Source organism: Amia ocellicauda, chromosome 7 (assembly GCF_036373705.1).
Source record: "Amia ocellicauda isolate fAmiCal2 chromosome 7, fAmiCal2.hap1, whole genome shotgun sequence".
NCBI classification, from domain to species: Eukaryota; Metazoa; Chordata; class Actinopteri; order Amiiformes; family Amiidae; genus Amia; species Amia ocellicauda.
Genome location: NC_089856.1, coordinates 18566307 through 18590000, shown reverse-complemented (window position 1 = coordinate 18590000; position 23694 = coordinate 18566307). Strand labels below are relative to the sequence as shown.

Genomic DNA, 23694 nt, shown 5'->3' with positions numbered 1-23694 from the left:
TGAACAAGATTGACCAGATTCACCTATTAACGTAAGAAGATGTAATGTTAAGATCACATCGGAAAATAACAAAACATGTGCATTGTCTAACCAAACAATGCATTAGCTGAGGCTCCTCATTAAGTAAGAGAAAAATTAGAAGAGGTAAAAGGAAGCAGTCTTCTGGTGCAGGTGCACTCACCACTTCATCTTTTTTGCGGAAGCCAGTGAAACACAGCACGAGGTTCACCATGGTGGTGCAATAAAGCGGCCGTGAGGAGAAAGGCAGGGGCTGCAAAACACACAAAAAACACACACAGCATTAACAAAGTGCTGGACACTCTTTACATTAAATATTTGCAAGGGCCTCTATCCAGGGTTCCCACTAATTATAACAATAAAATTCTAGAACTTTTCCATGACTTTGCCAGAACTCCTTTCCAAATTTCAATGGCTATATATGTGCATTTAAATGAGCAGTTACACCCTCTATAATGTAAACAGATGGTTGTGGGCTAGGTGGATAAATGTGGACAACAACTTGAAAAATTACATCTGAAAAGTAAAATCAATTATTAACATAATGTGTAGAAATTAATGTTTCAGCACTCAACATGATTACAATTCCTTAACAATTATTGATTTGTTTATGAAGCCGATTGTTGGCTTTATTGTATTCATAAGAACATAAAAGTATGCAAACGAGAGGAGACCATTCAACCCATTGTGCTCGTTTGGTGTCCATTAATAAATAAGTGATCCAAGGATACTATCCAGTCTGTTTTTGAAAACTCCCAAATTTTCCACTTCAACCACATGGCTGGGGAGTTTGCTCGAGATTGTGACTACTCTCTGTGTGAAGAAGTGTCTCCTGTTTTCAGTCTTGAATGCCATGAAACCCAATATCCAGTTGTGTCCCCGGGTGCGCGTGTCCCTGCGGATCAGGAAAAGCTCCCCTTGTTTTCATGTGGTCGATGCCTTTCATGATTTTGAAGACTTGAAGACTTGAATCATGTCCCCACGTAGTCTCCTCTGTTCCAGGGTGAAAAGGTTCAGTTCCCTCAGTCTCTCCGAGTAGGACATTCCCTTCAAACCTGGAATAAGTCTGGTTGTTCTCCTCTGAACTACCTCTAAAGCAGCGATATTGTTCTTGAAGTGTGGTGCCCAGAATTGTACACAGTATTCCAGATGAGGTCTAACTAGTGCAGTCTTAACATTACTTCCCTTGATTTAAGTTCTACACTTTTGACAATACAGTGAGGGGAAAAATGTATTTGATCCCCTGCTGATTTTGTACGTTTGCCCACTGACAAAGAAATGATCAGTCTATAATTTTAATGGTAGGTGGATTTTAACAGTGAGAGACAGAATAACAACAACAAAATCCAGAAAAACGCATTTCAAAAAAGTTATACATTGATTTGCATGTTAATGAGGGAAATAAGTATTTGATCCCCTATCAAATCAGCAAGATTTCTGGCTCCCAGGTGTCTTTTATACAGGTAACAAGCTGAGATTACTCTCTTAAAGGCAGTGCTCCTAATCTCAGCTCGTTACCTGTATAAAAGTCACCTGTCCACAGAAGCAATCAATCAATCAGATTCCAAACTCTCCACCATGGCCAAGACCAAAGAGCTGTCCAAGGATGTCAGGGACAAGATTGTAGACCTACACAAGGCTGGAATGGGCTACAAGATCTCACCTCGTGGAGTTTCAATGATCATGAGAACGGTGAGGAATCAGCCCAGAACTACACGGGAGGATCTTGTTCATGATCTCAAGGCAGCTGGGACCACAGTCACCAAGAAAACAATTGGTAACACACTACACCATGAAGGACTGAAATCCTGCAGCGCCCGCAAGGTCCCCCCGCACAAGAAAGCACATGTACAGGCCTGTCTGAAGTTTGCCAATGAACATCTGGATGATTCAGAGGAGAACTGGGTGAAAGTGTTGTGGTCAGATGAGACCAAAAATCGAGCTCTTTGGCATCAACTCAACTCGCTGTGTTTGGAGGAGGAGGAATGACCCCAAGAACACCATCCCCACCGTCAAATATGGAGGTGGAAACATTATGCTTTGGGGGTGTTTTTCTGCTAAGGGGACAGGACAACTGCACCGCATCAAAGGGACGATGGACGGGGCCATGTACCGTCAAATCTTGGGTGAGAACCTCCTTCCCTCAGCCAGGGCATTGAAAATGGGTCGTGGATGGGTATTCCTGCATGACAATGACCCAAAACACACAGCCAAGGCAACAAAGAAGTGGCTCAAGAAGAAGCACATTAAGGTCCTTGAGTAGCCTAGCCAGTCTCCAGACCTTAATCCCATAGAAAATCTGTGGAGGGAGCTGAAGGTTCGAGTTGCCAAACGTCAGCCTCGAAACCTTAGTGACTTGGAGAGGATCTGCAAAGAGGAGTGGGACAAAATCCCTCCTGAGATGTGTGCAAACCTGGTGGCCAACTACAAGAAACGTCTGACCTCTGTGACTGCCAACAAGGGTTTTGCCACCAAGTACTAAGTGGAAGGGGTCAAATACTTATTTCCCTCATTAACATGCAAATCAATTTATAACTTTTTTGAAATGCGTTTTTCTGGATTTATTTTGTTATTCTGTCTCTCACTGTTAAAATACACCTACCATTAAAATTATAGACTGATCATTTCTTTGTCAGTGGGCAAACGTACAAAATCAGCAGGGGATCAAATACTTTTTTCCCCTCACTGTATATAGTACATTGAAAGGCACCACAGCAGTGATTAGCACCGGTCTTGGTCCAGATTTGTACCTTTTTTTCCACATAAGGTACCAAACACGATGGTACAAATTTGTACCCCAAAAAAGGGTACTTATAGTACCTTGAAAAGGTACCACTGGAGTGACAAACATATGTACCTTCTTTGGTACAGATGTGTACCTATTTTTCTAACAGTGTATAAGTAAGTGTCATGCTTGGATTTGTAAATGTATTATTACGGTTCTAAAAATAAAGAACAGTTATCTTGGTTTAATAATTTGTACTGTGTGTATTTAAACATGGATAAGTAAAATGTTTTGTTTGTGTATGCTATATTTATGCATGTACTTTATGTACTGGTTTTGAACAGGACCACTTCCCCGCTTTAAACACATCTCCCGCCTGATCGGCGATTATACAGTTAGATTATAGTACAAACTCTGGTCGGTGTGGGGACGGGAGATATATTCATTATAGGCTATACGGACCAACTTCCGAATATGAAGGAGACATTTAATACAAAACCCACAGGCAACTTAAAAAAACAGTGATGATAGTTTATTAATATTATTTACAATAATCATTATTTAGTACATCTCTGCCATAACGTACAACACTGCGTGATGTCACCACTACAATTGGACAACTATTGGTCGAGAGCCACGCGTCTCAAGCGTTGCGTCAAAAATTGCTCTGCAAGAAATTGTGCTGGTGTGTCTGGGTCCATAGAAATCAACAATATTAAAAATTGACGTGAGGTGAAGCGACGCCACGCGATGGTGTTTCCCCGGCTTTACTTCATTAGTTGAACTTGAACACTGCCATCCACAGGGAACTCTGACTAGGGCTGCAACAACTAAATCGATAAAATAGATTAAGTTGATTTTTAAAAAATCGATGGCAACACATTTCATTGTCGATTAATTTGGTCTACCTAGGGCAGAGCTACTATAAAAAAAAAAAAAGAACGTATAGATGGCGGAGGCTGCAGTGACACTCGTGGAAAGCTGTGTAAATCTTCTAATATTCTAATGATCTTCTTATAACGCGCTCTTATTATACCCACGCGCTACACTCAACCAAGAGTCAAACCAGACAGTAAAACGACACGAAATATAATAGTACAGTATACAGACAAAAAGTAAGCAAGAAAACTAGCAGGATAGCCAATAAAGGGGAGCAAGCAATAAACCAACTTAAGAGGATTAAAAACAAAATTGCAACTAACAGATCCAAAGATTTTAAAGTGATTTTTAATCTTTAAACGATCACGTGTAGGGGCGCTTCTCACAGCCTCTTGAAATGCGTTGCACAGTTGTGACACACTGCTGCAGAAGGCTAGACTATATAAATCACTAGTGCCATAAATATTGAATTCAAAATATAAATATATATCATAAAGGAAAAAATAATGGAGTTTCTTTTGGAATTTAAAACGGGTCTACGGAAGAAATCACAAGCTTTTACATCATTATATATTATATTATATATATATACACTCACCTAAAGGATTATTAGGAACACCATACTAATACTGTGTTTGACCCCCTATCGCCTTCAGAACTGCCTTAATTCTACGTGGCATTGATTCAACAAGGTGCTGAAAGCATTCTTTAGAAATGTTGGCCCATATTGATAGGATAGCATCTTGCAGTTGATGGAGATTTGTGGGATGCACATCCAGGGCACGAAGCTCCCGTTCCACCACATCCCAAAGATGCTCTATTGGGTTGAGATCTGGTGACTGTGGGGGCCAGTTTAGTACAGTGAACTCATTGTCATGTTCAAGAAACCAATTTGAAATGATTCGACCTTTGTGACATGGTGCATTATCCTGCTGGAAGTAGCCATCAGAGGATGGGTACATGGTGGTCATAAAGGGATGGACATGGTCAGAAACAATGCTCAGGTAGGCCGTGGCATTTAAACGATGCCCAATTGGCACTAAGGGGCCTAAAGTGTGCCAAGAAAACATCCCCCACACCATTACACCACCACCAGCAGCCTGCACAGTGGTAACAAGGCATGATGGATCCATGTTCTCATTCTGTTTACGTCAAATTCTGACTCTACCATCTGAATGTCTCAACAGAAATCGAGACTCATCAGACCAGGCAACATTTTTCCAGTCTTCAACTGTCCAATTTTGGTGAGCTTGTGCAAATTGTAGCCTCTTTTTCCTATTTGTAGTGGAGATGAGTGGTACCCGGTGGGGTCTTCTGCTGTTGTAGCCTATCCGCCTCAAGGTTGTACGTGTTGTGGCTTCACAAATGCTTTGCTGCATACCTCGGTTGTAACGAGTGGTTATTTCAGTCAAAGTTGCTCTTCTATCAGCTTGAATCAGTCGGCCCATTCTCCTCTGACCTCTAGCATCAACAAGGCATTTTCGCCCACAGGACTGCCGCATACTGGATGTTTTTCCCTTTTCACACCATTCTTTGTAAACCCTAGAAATGGTTGTGCGTGAAAATCCCAGTAACTGAGCAGATTGTGAAATACTCAGACCGGCCCGTCTGGCACCAACAACCATGCCATGCTCAAACTTGCTTAAATCACCTTTCTTTCCCATTCAGACATTCAGTTTAGAGTTCAGGAGATTGTCTTGACCAGGACCACACCCCTAAATGCATTGAAGCAACTGCCATGTGATTGGTTGATTAGAAAATTGCATTAATGAGAAATTGAACAGGTGTTCCTAATAATCCTTTAGGTGAGTGTATATAGCTCTGGAAATAATTTAGACAACTTCAAAATCATCAGTTTCTCTGGTTTTACTATTTATAGGCATGCATTTGGGTAAAATGAACATTTGTTAAATTCTATAAAACTACTGGCAACATTTCTCCAAAACCCCCCCCCCCCAAAAAAAAAAGTAGAGCATTTATTTGCAGAAAATGACAACTACAAAAAAGATGCAGTGTTGTCAGACCTCAAATAATTAAAAATAAAAATAAGTTCATATTCATTTTTAAACACAATACTAATGTTTTAAATTAGGAAGAGTTCAGAAATCAATATTTGGTGGAATAACCCTGATTTTCAATCACAGCTTTCATGCGTCTTGGTATACTCTCCACCAGTCTGTCAAATTGAATTTTTGTGCCAGTAGTGGCATAAAGTCACCCAACATCAAGCAGCTCAGCTTTGTTTGATGGCTTGTGACCATCCATCTTCCTCTCGATCACATTCCAGAGGTTTCCAATTGGGTTCAGGTCTGGAGATTGGGCTGGCCATGACACGGTCTTGATCTAGTGGTGCTCCATCCACACCTTAATTGACCTGGCTGTGTGGCATGGAGCATTGTCCTGCTGGAAAAACCAATCTTCGGAGTTGGGGAACATTGTCAGAGCAGAAGGAAAGAAGTTTTCTTCCAGGACAACCTTGTACGTGGCTTCATTCACGTGTCCTTCACAAAGTCAAATCTGCCCGATTCCAGCCTTGCTGAAGCACCACCAGATCATCACCGATCCTCCGCCAAATTTCACAGTGGGTGCGAACCAGGTGTTGGGCAAAGCTGAAAAAAGGACTCAAAGAAGATGACCTTACTCCAGTTCTATATGGTCCAATCCTTATGGACTTTTGCCAACCTCAGCCTGGCCCTTCTTTGCTTCTCATTGATGAAGGGCTTTTTTTCTAGCTGTGCATGACTTCAGCCCTGCCCCTAGGAGCCTGTTTCAAACCATCCTCGCCATGCGCTTCACCCCATCTGCCATGTGCCATTATTTTTGTAGGTCACTTGATGTCATCCTATGGTTGTTGGTCATCCCAGTCAGTGAAGAGTCGTTCTCGCCCTCTACTGGTCTGTAGCTGTGATGTCCCCAGTGTCTGATGCTTGACCTTGTTCTTATGAACCACTGTCTTTAAAATTTTAAGGATGGAAGCAACCCGACGCTCACTGTATCCCTCTGCCAGTAAAGCCAGAATTTAACCCTTCTTTTCAACTCTTTTCACATGGTCAATTATTTTTTGACTGCAATTACTTTTGAGGTACTACTAGCACTGTTTTTGCCATCCAGCTGATCCAATTGCAAGAGGATTGTGATGACCACAGCAGTGGTTTTTATACTTTTCCTCATTAAATAACATTTGGTTCAGATGATCACCTAATCAGTACCTCATTCAGTAGAGTGCGGTGCGCGCGTGTTGGAATTCAACAGACACTGGAATGGAATGGCTGCCATACATTTAGAGATGCTGATTTAAGAAATTTTCCAGTGCTGTGTATATACATATACATATACACATACATACAGTGGGGGAAAAAAGTATTTGATCCCCTGCTGATTTTGTACGTTTGCCCACTGACAAAGAAATGATCAGTCTATAATTTTAATGGTAGGTGGATTTTAACAGTGAGAGACAGAATAACAAAATAAATCCAGAAAAACGCATTTCAAAAGTTATAAATTGATTTGCATGTTAATGAGGGAAATAAGTATTTGATCCCCTCTCAAACAGCAAGATTTCTGGCTCCCAGGTGTCTTTTATACAGGTAACGAGCTGAGATTAGGAGCACTCTCTTAAAGGGAGTGCTCCTAATCTCAGCTCGTTACCTGTATAAAAGACACCTGTCCACAGAAGCAATCAATCAATCAGATTCCAAACTCTCCACCATGGCCAAGACCAAAGAGCTGTCCAAGGATGTCAGGGACAAGATTGTAGACCTACACAAGGCTGGAATGGGCTACAAGACCATCGCCAAGCAGCTTGGTGAGAAGGTGACAACAGTTGGTGCGATTATTCGCAAATGGAAGAAACACAAAATAACTGTCAGTCTCCCTCGGTCTGGGGCTCCATGCAAGATCTCACCTCGTGGAGTTTCAATGATCATGAGAACGGTGAGGAATCATCCCAGAACTACACGGGAGGATCTTGTTAATGATCTCAAGGCAGCTGGGACCATAGTCACCAAGAAAACAATTGGTAACACACTATGCCGTGAAGGACTGAAATCCTGCAGCGCTCGCAAGGCCCCCCTGTTCAAGAAAGCACATGTACAGGCCCGTCTGAAGTTTGCCAACATCTGAATGATTCAGAGGAGAACTAGGTGAAAGTGTTGTGGTCAGATGAGACCAAAATCGAGCTCTTTGGCATCAACTCAACTCGCTGTGTTTGGAGGAGGAGGAATGACCCCAAGAACACCATCCCCACCGTCAAATATGGAGGTGGAAACATTATGCTTTGGGGGTGTTTTTCTGCTAAGGGGACAGGACAACTGCACCGCATCAAAGGGACGATGGACGGGGCCATGTACCGTCAAATCTTGGGTGAGAACCTCCTTCCCTCAGCCAGGGCATTGAAAATGGGTCGTGGATGGGTATTCCTGCATGACAATGACCCAAAACACACAGCCAAGGCAACAAAGAAGTAGCTCAAGAAGAAGCACATTAAGGTCCTGGAGTAGCCTAGCCAGTCTCCAGACCTTAATCCCATAGAAAATCTGTGGAGGGAGCTGAAGGTTCGAGTTGCCAAACGTCAGCCTCGAAACCTTAGTGACTTGGAGAGGATCTGCAAAGAGGAGTGGGACAAAATCCCTCCTGAGATGTGTGCAAACCTGGTGGCCAACTACAAGAAACGTCTGACCTCTGTGACTGCCAACAAGGGTTTTGCCACCAAGTACTAAGTGGAAGGGGTCAAATACTTATTTCCCTCATTAACATGCAAATCAATTTATAAATTTTTTGAAATGCGTTTTTCTGGATTTATTTTGTTATTCTGTCTCTCACTGTTAAAATACACCTACCATTAAAATTATAGACTGATCATTTCTTTGTCAGTGGGCAAACGTACAAAATCAGCAGGGGATCAAATACTTTTTTCCCCCACTGTATATATAATACAGTATTAGTATGGTGTTCCTAATAATCCTTTAGGTGAGTGTGTGTATATCTATATATATATATATATATAGATATCTATATATAGATATAGATATCTATATATAGATATCTATCTATCTATCTATCTATATATAGATATCTATCTATCTATCTATCTATCTATCTATCTATCTATCTATATATATATATATATATATATATATATGTGTGTGTATATATATATATATATATATATGTGTGTGTATATATCTATCTATATATATATATATATATGTGTGTGTATCTATCTATCTATATATATATATATATATATATATATATATATAGATATACACACTCACCTAAAGGATTATTAGGAACACCATACTAATACTGTGTTTGACCCCCTTTCGCCTTCAGAACTGCCTTAATTCTATGTGGCATTGATTCAAGGTGCTGAAAGCATTCTTTAGAAATGTTGGCCCATATTGATAGGATAGCATCTTGCAGTTGATGGAGATTTGTGGGATGCACATCCAGGGCACGAAGCTCCCGTTCCACCACATCCCAAAGATGCTCTATTGGGTTGAGATCTGGTGACTGTGGGGGCCAGTTTAGTACAGTGAACTCATTGTCATGTTCAAGAAACCAATTTGAAATGATTCGACCTTTGTGACATGCTGCATTATCCTGCTGGAAGTAGCCATCAGAGGATGGGTACATGGTGGTCATAAAGGGATGGACATGGTCAGAAACAATGCTCAGGTAGGCCGTGACATTTAAACGATGCCCAATTGGCACTAAGGGGCCTAAAGTGTGCCAAGAAAACATCCCCCACACCATTACACCACCACCAGCAGCCTGCACAGTGGTAACAAGGCATGATGGATCCATGTTCTCATTCTGTTTACGCCAAATTCTGACTCTACCATCTGAATGTCTCAACAGAAATCGAGACTCATCAGACCAGGCAACATTTTTCCAGTCTTCAACTGTCCAATTTTGGTGAGCTTGTGCAAATTGTAGCCTCTTTTTCCTATTTGTAGTGGAGATGAGTGGTACCCGGTGGGGTCTTCTGCTGTTGTAGCCCATCCGCCTCAAGGTTGTACGTGTTGTGGCTTCACAAATGCTTTGCTGCATACCTCGGTTGTAACGAGTGGTTATTTCAGTCAAAGTTGCTCTTCTATCAGCTTGAATCAGTCGGCCCATTCTCCTCTGACCTCTAGCATCAACAAGGCATTTTCGCCCACAGGACTGCCGTATACTGGATGTTTTTCCCTTTTCACACCATTCTTTGTAAACCCTAGAAATGGTTGTGCGTGAAAATCCCAGTAACTGAGCAGATTGTGAAATACTCAGACCGGCCCGTCTGGCACCAACAACCATGCCACGCTCAAAATTGCTTAAATCACCTTTCTTTCCCATTCAGACATTCAGTTTGGAGTTCAGGAGATTGTCTTGACCAGGACCACACCCCTAAATGCATTGAAGCAACTGCCATGTGATTGGTTGGTTAGATTGGTTAGATTGGTTGCATTAATGAGAAATTGAACAGGTGTTCCTAATAATCCTTTAGGTGAGTGTATGTGTGTGTGTGTATATATATATAGGTACTGTGCAAAAGGTTTAGGCAGGTGTGAAAAAATGCTGTGAAGTAAGAATGCTTTCAAAAATACATGTTACTAGATTATATTTATCAATTAACTAAATGCAAAGCGAGTGAACAGAAGAAAAATCTACATCAAATCAATATTTGGTGTGACCACCCTTTGCCTTCAAAACAGCATCAATGTGCTGCATCAAAACACACACATATGTATATGTATGCGGCAGTCCTGTGGGGGTCGAAAATGCCTTGTTGATGCTAGAGGTCAGAGGAGAATGGGCCGACTGATTCAAGCTGATAGAAGAGCAACTTTGACTGAAATAACCACTCGTTACAACCGAGGTATGCAGCAAAGCATTTGTGAAGCCACAACACGTACAACCTTGAGGCGGATGGGCTACAACTGCAGAAGACCCCACCGGGTACCACTCATCTCCACTACAAATAGGAAAAAGAGGCTACAATTTGCACAAGCTCACCAAAATTGGACAGTTGAAGACTGGAAAAATGTTGCCTGGTCTGATGAGTCTCGATTTCTGTTGAGACATTCAGATGGTAGAGTCAGAATTTGGCGTAAACAGAATGAGAACATGGATCCATCATGCCTTGTTACCACTGTGCAGGCTGCTGGTGGTGGTGTAATGGTGTGGGGGATGTTTTCTTGGCACACTTTAGGCCCCTTAGTGCCAATTGGGCATCGTTTAAATGTCACGGCCTACCTGAGCATTGTTTCTGACCATGTCCATCCCTTTATGACCACCATGTACCCATCCTCTGATGGCTAATTCCAGCAGGATAATGCACCATGTCACAAAGGTCGAATCATTTCAAATTGGTTTCTTGAACATGACAATGAGTTCACTGTACTAAACTGGCCCCCACAGTCACCAGATCTCAACCCAATAGAGCATCTTTGGGATGTGGTGGAACGGGAGCTTCGTGCCCTGGATGTGCATCCCACAAATCTCCATCAACTGCAAGATGCTATCCTATCAATATGGGCCAACATTTCTAAAGAATGCTTTCAGCACCTTGTTGAATCAATGCCAGGCGAAAGGGGGTCAAACACAGTATTAGTATGGTGTTCCTAATAATCCTTTAGGCGAGTGTATATATATATAAATAAATATAGCACACAAAACGACCTCATCATAAAGGCACAAAACATGTGCATGTTTCAGCATTAACTATTTATTTGAAAGTGGAAATCCAGGGATCTTGCCCTTTTCTTATACACAAATTCAAGACTTTTTCCAGACTGCTTTTTAAGATTTCAAGGCAAATCTGTGACCGCTTTCTGTGTTAAAGAAATGTATGTTTATATAGTATTTTGACAAATATTGTGCAATTCTAATAAAAAAATAAAATGATAATAATAATAATAATAATAATAATAATAATAATAATAATGTGCAAAAAATAAATTAACATCTTTAATTCAATTTTAGTATTGTGTATGCCTTTCTCACCCTAAAACATTGCACAGAAAAAATATACAAGTTTAGCAGTTATTTCTCACATTACCACGGTAAGAGAGAAATCACTATCTTAATAAATTGATTGCTGGGAAAAACACACTATACGATCCACTTGACAATAATATTAGATGAAGATTCTCCAGTAACTTTAAATAAAAGGCTTACTGAAATTACATATCCAGACGTCTACCATTATTTGGTTGTGGTAAAGTACAAAACATTTGTGGTAAATTATTTGTACATACTAAGGGGCGATTCTAGGAATTTTGAATTGGGGGGCCACAAGGGGGCCATGATTGTTACAGAGGGGCCAACATCTGCAGGGAGGGTCCAGGGGCATGCTCCCCAGGGCAGATCTTTTTGGAAAATGGCTTTTAAAAACTCAGTTTGTAAGCTAAGATTGAAGCAAAAACTGGGCAATTCATACAAATCCAGCAAAAATGTACCACCATATTTGCTACCATTTGCTAGTGACAAAATTATTTTTAAATTGACATTAACACAATAGACAACAGTGATACCTGATGGCCATTAACACAATAGACAATATAAACAACTTCTCCACTCACCTCACCCCCAAAAGTGCTTCAATATGGACACATGCCTGATCATTTGTTCAGTGCAAGAGGGAATGGTATTTGTGAACAAAATAGGGTTCCCAGAATATAGAAAAATGCCTGATTGGACAGAATGGGTAAACAGCCCACCAAAATCACTGGAATGCTGTACATTAAGAAGACCTATTAACCCATTAGCTAAATTTACTGCTGCACTGATAATTAGTTATGGTAACCCTAGCTAGCTCTGGTTATCTCATATGAGCTTTAAATAAGGAGGACACTCCAAAAGGTGGGGGATTGGAGGTGTATACAACAAAGTGTTATGATCTCAAAAAATATTGATATGCAAAGAAATGCAATGTCTGAACAAGAAGTTATGAGTGTAACATTCAATCCCTGGACCCTTATGTAACATTGTATACAGTGCAAATATATAAAAATAGGTCAAATAAAAACACTTATTTGTTCAATACATGGTTGTATGGCCAAAAGGTGCACAAATGCTTTACCAAGAGAAAAAAAAAAAGTGTAAACAATCAAACAAAGACAATAAACATGAATGATTATTATTTATATATATATTTGCATGTTTGTTTTTGTTCATTAATTAATGTATACAAAAAAGTATTATCTTTGCAGAAACAAAATGCGATTGTATGAAAATACATTTTATGTCTCACTCACACGCTCACTTCACGTCTCAAACTAACCTTTTTAATTGTTAACGCACCGATGAAATAAACCTTCCTGATTGGTTATTGAAGTCTTTACAGACTCCAGTCTGTTATTAACCTCCAATTGCTCTTCAAAAAGGTTTGACATAGGTGAACAGTATGGAGCATCATAAGGGTCAAAATTAAATCTTTAATTCATAAATTAATTCGTCAATTCGTAAAATTTGTCAATTGTGTAAATTAATTAGTCAATTCATAAATTAATCCATCAATTCATAAATCAATTCATTAATTTATTGCGCTGTTTACCAAGTGATCTTTCAGTTTCACTTGGCAAACTAACTTCTTTGTAATGCTCGTCAATCACCCGAGGGGGCGGGTTTTGGCCTTCTGGAGGCACCAATCGCACGCAGGGGGCGGGTCCGATCGATGGCACTGTGATTGTGTATCGGGGCTGCGGGGCTGCTAGACGACTAGTGTTGACAATATTTAACCGAGTCCGTTTTGACCCGTGATAAGTGCTTTAAGTTAATGTCCAAAAAGCATATGTAATATAGTGCTGTAACCCCATACACACATTTTTTTCTCAGTTTATACATTTATTTTAAATGAATTCCAATAATTCAGTCATATAGACTACACCTAATTAGGACAGTTGTCTGCGTTAGGAGTCTTTACTGTGTATGTGCTGGTGTAGTGGGTAAGAAACACAGCTGAACCTGAGGTTGTGGGTTCAATTCCACATAGAGCAGGTATTATTACTTATGTAATTATTAAAAAATATATATAGTATTTTTAAAATGCAATATCTACATATGAAGTAATTTAATAAATACACCTACCATTAAAATTATAGACTGATCATTTCTTTGTCAGTGGGCAAATGTACAAAATCAGCAGGGGATCAAATACTTTTTTCCCCTCACTGTACTTCGGTGGAGCGGTGATTGAAGCAGGTGAGGAGCACAACTGTGTGCGCTGCTGAACATGCGCTTCTTCACAGGAAATCAGCTGTTTGCGCCGCTGATGTTGGAGTTTCTATGTCAATGCAAGTCTCATATTGTGACGCCCAAATTGATCAATAACATCAACAGACATGAGTTTGAGGTCCATATTTATGCACAGGTGAACGAGTCCATAAAGTCTTTGTCATAGTGGATCGAACATTTGAGTAGTTTTAATGTTCGCTGTTGCAGTCGTGACTGGTATATGAAATCGTTACACGTTATATAACTCGGGACAGAATCAGTAACGCCGAACTCTGCAGCTGCGCAGAGCAGCGCCGGAGCTGCTCTTACACTCCCGGCAGAGCTCCGACCTACAGAAACATGACATTTTTTTCCAAATTGTCATGGCCCTGAGGGGGGACAGGGCATCGTGTAACCCCCCCTAAATGCACCACTGTTTGCTATTATTCACATTGCCTGAAGCGTTGTTCTTATTGAAACGCAATTCAAATTAGGAGAAGCTGTGTAAACGCACAGTCTAGGCTTGGGGAGGTTTGCAGTCACGATGTTGCAGTGCTGTAGTGGTAGAGCAGTGTGTAAAACAGGGCTTAAACGCACCGTAAATAAATTCCAGCCCAGTGTGTGGTCTCAGGTTCAGAAGCATGTGAATACAAACGTTGTGTAAAAGGAAAAAAAAAAAGTATTAAAAAAAGATAGATGTCCACAAGATACGTTCAATGAGATGGGTTACTGAATTGATTAAATACTTATGACTGCATGAATATATTCTATATAACTACTTTACCCCTTTGAACTTTTTGATGTAATTGCACCACAACCAAATGCAACTCCCCTGTGCTCTGGGAGTGTACTATATTTCATATTACTGCAAATATATTTAAGTTTATTCATAGTTAAATTATTTTAGGTCGACCCAAAACCAGTGTGCTTGATTCAGTTCTCAAAACCCAGAAAAGTGAACAGATCCCTCGAAGCAGCTCAGTTTCCATCGCATAGCTGTGAAGTTTTCAAAACGCGAATTTGTCACTTTAAACCAGTGGTTTTCAAACCGGTCCTGGAGTACCCCCTACCCTGCTGTTTTTTGTTCCAACTGATGCCTTAATTGCTAAATTGAATACTTAATTGACCTAACAAAGCAATATACCATTCAATTAAGTAATTAAGACTTAGGTTGGAACAAAAAACAGCTGGACAGGGGGTACTCCAGGAACGGTTTGAAAACCCATGCTTTAAACAAATGTGAACACCCAATTGCACAGCAATGAGAGCCCATTTTAGATTTAGATTTATCCATAACAACTAATTAAAAATAAATGTGTACGGTTTTCCTAAAGATAAGCACCTACTAGAACAGGGGTGGCTAACCCTGGTCCTGAAGAGCCACAGGGTCTGCAGGTTTTTGTTTTATCCAGATCATTAACTGCTAAATTGAACCAATTATGGGTCTTAATTAGGCAAAATGTCCCTGTGTTCAATATCCATTGATTGGTAATTTAGAGAGACCTGGAAAACCTGCAGGATTGCGGCTCTCCAGAAACAGGGTTGGCCACCCCTGTACTAGAACTTGTCAGCTATAATTTCAAATCTGGTCGAGTTTTATATGAAACAATTTGAAAATTGTAATATCAAATAATTTAATTAACATTATATTGTCTTAAATACCAATATAACTAGATCCTAAATGATACTAGCTCCAAACAACAACAATATATAACTGGTAGATTTCTGTGGCACAGACTTGACTCTCGGTAGCTCATGATTATTAATATATAAATCGCTGAGGTTCCCCTACTGCAGTGTGTGTAAGTGAACGGAGGACAGGAACCCCGTGTATGAAGCAAACATGCTGACTGTAGAGGTGACAGTCAACTTTAGTATACATTATTTTGACAATAGGATTTCCATCCTTTTCCAGGTCTGGAAATTAGTCTTTTTAAAATCCATACTTTTCCACTTTCCAGACCTGCGCAAGAAACCTGAAATCATTATAAATAATTTAAGTCACATTTTTGTTGTTTATCTGTGCATAACCACTTTCTAGAATTATTAGCATGACATTCATGGAAGGTATTGACAAAAGAGCCTTATTACTTGGATTTCAGGAATGTTTTGCATTTAGTCGAGATCATGCTTGTACTAACCATTTCAGCTGCATAATGTGAACATGTTTTTTCTGCGCAAACTTGAGATGGCCAATAGAAAACATATGGGCAAACATTTAAGAGTATTATAAAGTGCATATAGCAACTGGTGTTTGTACATTGTTCTCAAAACACATAGCTGTTTTACTCTTCAGTTTTAAAAGGTGCTAAACTGGTTTTGATTAATAACGAAAAAAAAAATAAAACATTACATTCAGTGTTTACAGGGTTTTCTACATCAAATAGTTTCAATGGCAGCCCAACGCGGGACTATGGAGGTACAATTTATTTTATTTTTTTCTTAAATATAGAATACGAGTATGCATAGTAGCACAATATTTACATTTACATGCACTGTGATGCACACTGGATCTGATGATGCATGCGATTTTTACTTGTGTGAAAAGACAAAAACAAGTGTCCATTTATTCCCTTTCCCACCTTGAACAGTGACTGTGAAACTAGTTCAATTCTATACGATTTTGCCTGTGTTAAAAATGACATCGATCAATGAAACATTATAGAAAGATGTGGATTGATGGAAAAGCTTATTTGCATGTTTAACAATGAATAATGATGCAACAGAGCAAATAAATATAGACAGACATTATATGGCAACTAACGTGGAGGAGCTGGGTGTGAATAGTACTGCTGTATCTAGAAGTAGATACACAATAATGTGACTTACATTATTTACACTTTCAAATAAACAATTTAATGTTGAAACATGCACTCTGCTTTTGTGTCCTTTTCATTTAAATAAATAATAATAATAGTTTAGCAATGTGAGCTGCAACGAAAATGCCTGAACATTAGAGTGCTTTTGGCAATGTTTCCCGGTCATAAAAGCGAAATACAAAATGTATTAGACTATCTAATGTATATGATCTATTTAACTAAACAATATACTTTTCCACATTTCCAAACCACACTAAAATACAGACTGGCGGTCTGCGTTCGTAAACTTACCATTGGTCACGTATTTGTAGCACAGATTTCCATAGATCTGCACAGATATGCAGAATCCCAATCTGCGTAGAACTGCATGCAACCATTGTTAGCCAATCACAGACAAGAAATAACAAATCCCACACTCTGTCAATCTTCATTACAGCTTCACAGAGCACCAATCAACAGTACAATGCTTTAAAATAAGATATGTACCTTTTTTTTTTCTTTTACACTACCGAACGTTAGACTCACTTCTCATCCCTACTTTGGATAGTGGAAATTTGTTATTTTTCTAGTTAATATTGTTTTTGTATTCATATCTATAGCACATTATTATAATAAACATGCCTTACTACACATTTGTTGCCTAGATTTATCTTTCTACCAACATTTAGACCAAGCAGATAAGCTGGAATACAAATTCATCATTGCACACAAACTAAACATTCTGCTCTTGCTTTGTTATCACACTAAATAAGAATAAAGCTAAACTGACTTCCCTATGCATCAAAAAGTCACCAGAGGCGACTTGCGGGGGGGTTCATGCCGCCAAAACCCCCCTACAACAATCGGTGCCACCCCTGCAAACACAGAATCACGTAGGACACACTGGTATAATATTTAAGCAATATCACACGAGCAAGAGTGTGATATGGCCCTACATCAGCACTGCTGTGATTCGGTCGCAGGCACTTTTTTTGTGAATCTAACAAATAGATTCACAAAATGGGACACCATAGGAAAGGTATGAATACTTTATCAAAACACTGTATATATAATGCATTTAGGATGAATAATGTGAAGCAAAAACAATGTGAGGAACTTGATATCAGGACATTTGTTTGTTTAATCCCGTTTGCATGTAAGATGTTGTCTGAAACCCAAATTTACAAAATGTTAAGTGACATACTATAGTAGGATAAATGGTAATCCCTACTAACAAACACAAATTAGTGAAAATACATATATTCTGGAATTTAAAATAAAAGCAGTATAGTCTTACCTCCTGCTTCATTGCATAGTGCAGCACCACAGGTGGACCAATGATCCGATTGTCATGTTTGTAGAGGTAGGTATAGTCAGGATTCTTAAAATCCGTCAGCACAAACACCGTCTCGAATTCTGCGCTCTCCTCCTCTCCAAACTCTTTTACATTGTCAGTCCTTATATAAGGCACTTTAATTTCCTGAAAAGAAAAAGAAAACATCCTAAAACAGATAACTGGCAGCAAACAATGGTGAAGTACATCACAATGTTGTACAGAGTCAGATCAGACAGTGTTAAAGCATGTTGAGATGAACAAGGCAAATTCAACAAGGACCAGGGTTTGTTGCCAGCAGCTTAATAACCACAGAATCAAAACAGGCCAAGCATTTAACATGTATAACATTGCCATACAACTGAAATGCTTGCATTGGCTTTCTGCACAAATTGCACTTAAACATCAAAACAATCTTAAACTGTTGGTTTGTTATTCCCTGACTGGCTTAGTGCAGGGAGTCCCATTTCTCAACACTGTTCTGCAAATGGAGTTTCACCCCTACAATCCCTAATAAATTCCTTATTTCATCCACAAATTAATCCTCAAACCCCAGCTATATAAAGGAAAATGCAGGATATTGTTATTCAGTTCTTCTGATCAAAAATACAGTAATGTTAATACACAGGAACAATTCAATAAAAATTATAACTTCTGGAACACCACTTGAAATACCAAAACAAATATTATAAAGCGATTGTGATATAGTAAGACGAAGTAGGCTGTGTGATCACCAGGTGTAATACATACAAATATACTACTCAAAAAAATTAAGGGAACACTTACCATTGATTTCTGAACTTGGAGTGTTCCCTTAATTTTTTTGAGCAGTGTATATACATTTAAAATTAGTGAACAAACACAAGGTTATTGCACCAATCACCTTCAACCAGTCATGCAGGATGTCTAGGAATGGACTGAAGCATGCAAAGTATGATACTGTAAACATACCATATTGACAATAGATTTTATTAACTTTTCGCCAAACTCACTGCCGACTTCGCCTTCTTTAATCTTTACAACTGGGACCTCCATAATTTTTATTGCCTGTGAAAACGAATAAGCTATATATAAAAATAAAGATCTATACAATTTGTTCCCACACAGGTCTAAAAAAAAAAAAAAAAACGGGAACATTGTAATTGTTTATCCATAAAATTCAAACTCAGGAATATGTACAGCATTTTTAGTTTTGATTAATTGTACTAAGTATAAGACATTTCCGTTTAAATCAGAAATGGCAAAGCGTTTGACGAGCTGCATAAAACAACTCTGAAGTTTACCCAGTTTTCTACGAGAGTTGTGGAAGTTGAGGCTCAACCTCTCTTAAGTTGGCACCCCATGTGTTCAGAAAATATTAATATTAGTTTGAGCTGTGTTTGTGCCACAAAAATAGTTTGTGGCGGTATGGTACTTGAGATATTAAACATTTTATTCAATTAAAAGTGGTCTCTAAAAAAATAAGAAGTAAACAATAGTAATCATAGTACCTCAACACACTGAGCTCAAAAGGACAAGCTGCTGTATACAGTACTGAAATTATGTAACTAATGCATACTCGGCTGTTCATTTCATCCACAGAAGGCAAAGTATGTTTTACTTTTCATCCACAAAATTGATAAGCACGAAATAAGTGGGCTTTCATGGGACAAAATGTGAATTATGTTCAAGAAATTTGAATTGCATGCACGAAATGTGCATTTTGAGGTACAAAATACTCATTATGTGCACGACATTATAAATGACACAAACGGTGCCCCATAGTTTTGCGAGACCTCTACACATGTTCAGGCTAGTACAGTCTTTTAGTGCGACAAATGCACTTTCGTATGTCACCACATCGTTTCTCTGACCTGCTGCAGCGCCTACAGCCATACATTGTACGCATAAAGTTTACAAACGAGAAACGATTTGACCAATCGTGCTCGTTTGGTGTCCATTAATAACTAAGTGACCCAAGTATCCTATCCAGTATTTTTAAATGTTCCAAAATTTTCAGCTTCAACCACATTGCTGGGGAGTATGTTCCAGATTGTGACAATTCTCTGTGTGAAGATGTTTTCCAGTTTTCCATGTTGAATGCCTTGATTCCCAATTTCCATATGTGTCCCCTAGATGGCATACATTATATTTAAATAGATGCCCGGAGAAAACCCACACGGACACGGGGAGAACATGCAAACTCCACGCAGACAGCGTGGACGGGACTCAAACCCAGGACCCCGGAGCTGTGAGGCAGCAGCGCTAACCACCGTGCCGCCCTAGTTCTATTCTATAACCCTTTGAATAACCTGTGCTGCCAAGATTGTATCTGATGAGCCACCTATTTTAGTATCATCTGCAAATTTGACAAGTTTGCTATCTATCCCAGAGTTCAGATCATTAATATAGATTAGAAAAAGCAAAGGCCCAAATACTGATCCCTGTGCAACTTCACAAACAACCTCACTGCAGTTAGAAGCAACTCCTTTTATCAACACCCTCCATTTCCTATACATCAACCAGTTCATAATCCATCTACTTACATTTCCCTGAATGCTACAGCTTCCAATTTGAGGATCAGTCTTTGGTGTGGAACCTTATCAAAAGTTTTTTGAAAAGCTAAGTATATCATATGCTTTCACGTGATCCATAGCTGCAGTTGCATGTTCAAAAAATTCTAATCAATTAGTAAGACACGATCTACCTTGTCTAAACCCATGCTAAGAATATGGTTTTCATTAAGATGCTCCTCTATTTTCCAACTAATCATTTTTTCCAAGTAATGCAGGTGAGACTGATTTTTCAGTCATCAGTCATGAATCATCTCAAAGTTCCTCTTATCTGCAACTCCATAATTACGTTAAAGTGATTACACTTAATTAAATGCTAATGAAAAGTTAAGCAAGGAGTAATTCGGTATTTTATATTAAACACACTACATAACACTTGTTTAGATCCGTTTCAGCACTGTGAAAAAAGGAGTGTGATTACTAAATGGAAAGTAAGAAAACAGTTATATAAAATCAGATGTTTTTAGATGTACACATTAATTACACTTAATATCTCTGACACTGCCATTATTACATTACTTTTATTTTACTTTTCCATTATTTTTTTATAAACAGACAGACATTATGCTGCTGCATTCTAATGTAAAGCACATTCTTGCAAATTACAGAAAATATGTAGACTAAAACAAGATTATATAGCTATTTATTTCTGAAACTTTACTAATACATACCAGAAGTTCACATATCATTCAAATTGACCAAAAATTATTATCAGAAGTATGGTATCTGCTGACTTAAAGCAGTATAATTCTGTTCCCAATAGATACTACAACTGATAAGGCTTTGCTATCTATTTGAAATGTAATCACAGGGGATAAGTGATCTAAAAAGCAAATGATTAATAAATTAAATATTGAATCAAGATCCATTTCTTTTTTTACCTCTAATGCGTTAATAATTTCTTCATTGCTTCCTGCTTCTCCCACAAGAACCACTCTGGTTTCAACATGAGGCAAGACATCTATAAAGGAAATCAGAGGATTATTGCAGGCAGTTAAGATCAAAGAGAATGTGTACCAAAACTGCAGTAAAGTAGCAAGACCCCCAAAACAACTATCTACAACTAACAACAATATTTCAGTTATTCAACATTAGTATTTACAACTGAGTCAGTAGTACACATTTAGACCGTGTATAGCTCAGCTAATACACATTTCAAATTTGTTTTTTATATATCATATACATACATATACACACACACATTATAATGTGTATATATATTTGTATTATTATTATTTATGGTTTTAATCTAGTGGGTTCTCCAGCACTAGATAGATCCCAGAAACACTCTCAACATCTGGGAACTCTGACAGCAACACTCTACATTGCAGGATACAGGGAGCATGAAGAAATATGCGATACTTAAAAGTGTGGGAGGAGGAATTCCAATGGGCAATGTGTACAAACCTGAAAAAACACATTGAACTTTTACCGATGACTTCAGCACATCTTGTCTGCACTTGTTAGCTATTAGAACTGGGATGTATGACTTGTATTTTATATTAACTGTATACTTAGGCACTTTGTATTACTCTAGTCTCCTGTAAGTCACATTGGATAAGGGCCTCAATACCAGGAAATACATTAATAATCTTTCTTCATACAACAAACAGTGGGCTGAATGGAGTCACTCAGTACTTTTTGCATGACGTTAACTACTAAAACAGAAGTGTGGTCTAGACTTAAACCAAAAAAAGATTAAATGGTTACTCTGGTTAAGAAAGGAAATATTCAAAATAAAGCATATTTTCAGTTACCCCTTCCTTCCTCTGGCATTAAACCCAAGAACAGATGGTCCTTGGAGGTCTCTGCAAGTCTTGAGTCAAAAACTGAGGAGTCCACGAGCAGGCTCCTGGCAGTGCCCAGCATTAATGTACTGCTGTCAGCCATTGCAGGCAAACACCGGAACTCTGCTTATCCCTGCAAACCCATCACAAACATTGGACTGTCAGGCAAGTCTTTAGTGCCGAGTTGATAACCGAGTCATAGAAACAAAATAATTAAGCACACTTTAAAAAAAATCAGTAGATTAACAAGAAATTAAGTTTCAACTCTTTTAAAGAACACTTGCAGGTGGTTCACAGACCACAGAATTAAATTGGATAATTGAAGACTAGTGCTAAAATGTCTGTGAAATCAACACTTGCTGTCATAATGCTGTTCTTAGATATGTTAAAACATGTATTCTACTGCATGCCTCAGCAACACCACAATATTCGACCCCCTCTTACACACACACACACACACTTCTTTAATTTGCTACACTGGTACAGGAACAATTCCCAATGTAAAGAAAATGCCCATGTCCTTCCATCCAATGTGCACTCAGTAAGTTCGTCCTACTGGCAGAAACTGGCTTCTGGGCCATCGGGAGGGGAATAAAAGTGCTTTAAATAGAAAACGTTAAATCATAAATTGTTTTCTTTGCAAAAATAAAAAAATGCAACTGTTCAAAATATTAAAATTAGTTTTGAAGTTATTTTTCTAAATATATGTATCGAGGAGAAGTCATAATCCTTTAAACGCAAAAGTCTATATAGTAATATATGATCCTAAATCCCCAAACTCATTCGCCGTTATTCATTACTCTGGGCGTAACCAAACCGAAATCGTAGTAGTGTATACCAAGCTTTCAGAAATGTGCTATATATATATTAACCTACGTAGAAGTATACTAAAAATAAACAATGAATCCACACAATTAAATAAATTGCTAAAGCGAAGGTGTAATTTACGTGTACATAGCTAGCTATACACATCCCCAGTTAGTAGCTGGCAAACGTTTTAGATTTCAGTTTAAATTAAAAGTCAGCGCACCCTTATGGACACAGTCATCCCAAACTTAAATTTGTCCGTTCCTTCACAAATATGTGAACAATATGATTTACAACATAAAGAAACAAATGAATGCTCCGTTAACTCACCAAGTAAGAATCAACAGGATATCTGAGGCCTGTGAACCCACAGTCCAGCAATCGATAAGTAAACAATCCTGAACACGAAGTCGAATTAAATGAGAATTCACAATGGGAGATATAATCTAGTTTGGCTCTGATATGCCAAATTCTAAATGCATCTAAATTCACAGTTATCCTCGCCAAAAAACGCTTTAACCGTAAAGGGACATTCTTTCAATAAGGAAACCCGATTGATTCAGTCGAAATTCAAAATGCAAGTTACACACAAATC

At 38.7% G+C, this 23694-nt stretch overlaps 1 protein-coding gene across 6 annotated transcripts in view; it reads right to left on the bottom strand.

Moving 5' to 3' along the window:
* ect2 (epithelial cell transforming 2) overlaps window positions 1-23694 on the bottom strand; it is an 87905-nt gene extending 64211 nt beyond the window's left edge. For 3 of the 6 annotated variants that reach the window (XM_066708814.1, XM_066708816.1, XM_066708811.1), the window contains exons 1-7: window positions 23430-23694; window positions 22263-22425; window positions 21387-21466; window positions 18905-19000; window positions 17918-18100; window positions 182-271; window positions 1-23 (exon numbers count right to left, since the gene is read on the bottom strand). The exon at window positions 1-23 is cut by the window's left edge and continues 85 nt beyond it. In XM_066708814.1, coding sequence (XP_066564911.1) covers window positions 1-23; window positions 182-271; window positions 17918-18100; window positions 18905-19000; window positions 21387-21466; window positions 22263-22395 — 605 coding nt within the window. In that variant the 5' untranslated portion in view covers window positions 22396-22425; window positions 23430-23694. The remainder of the gene's footprint in view (window positions 24-181; window positions 272-17917; window positions 18101-18904; window positions 19001-21386; window positions 21467-22262; window positions 22426-23429) is intronic. The other 3 variants (XM_066708817.1, XM_066708812.1, XM_066708813.1) reach the window with 2 other exon arrangements.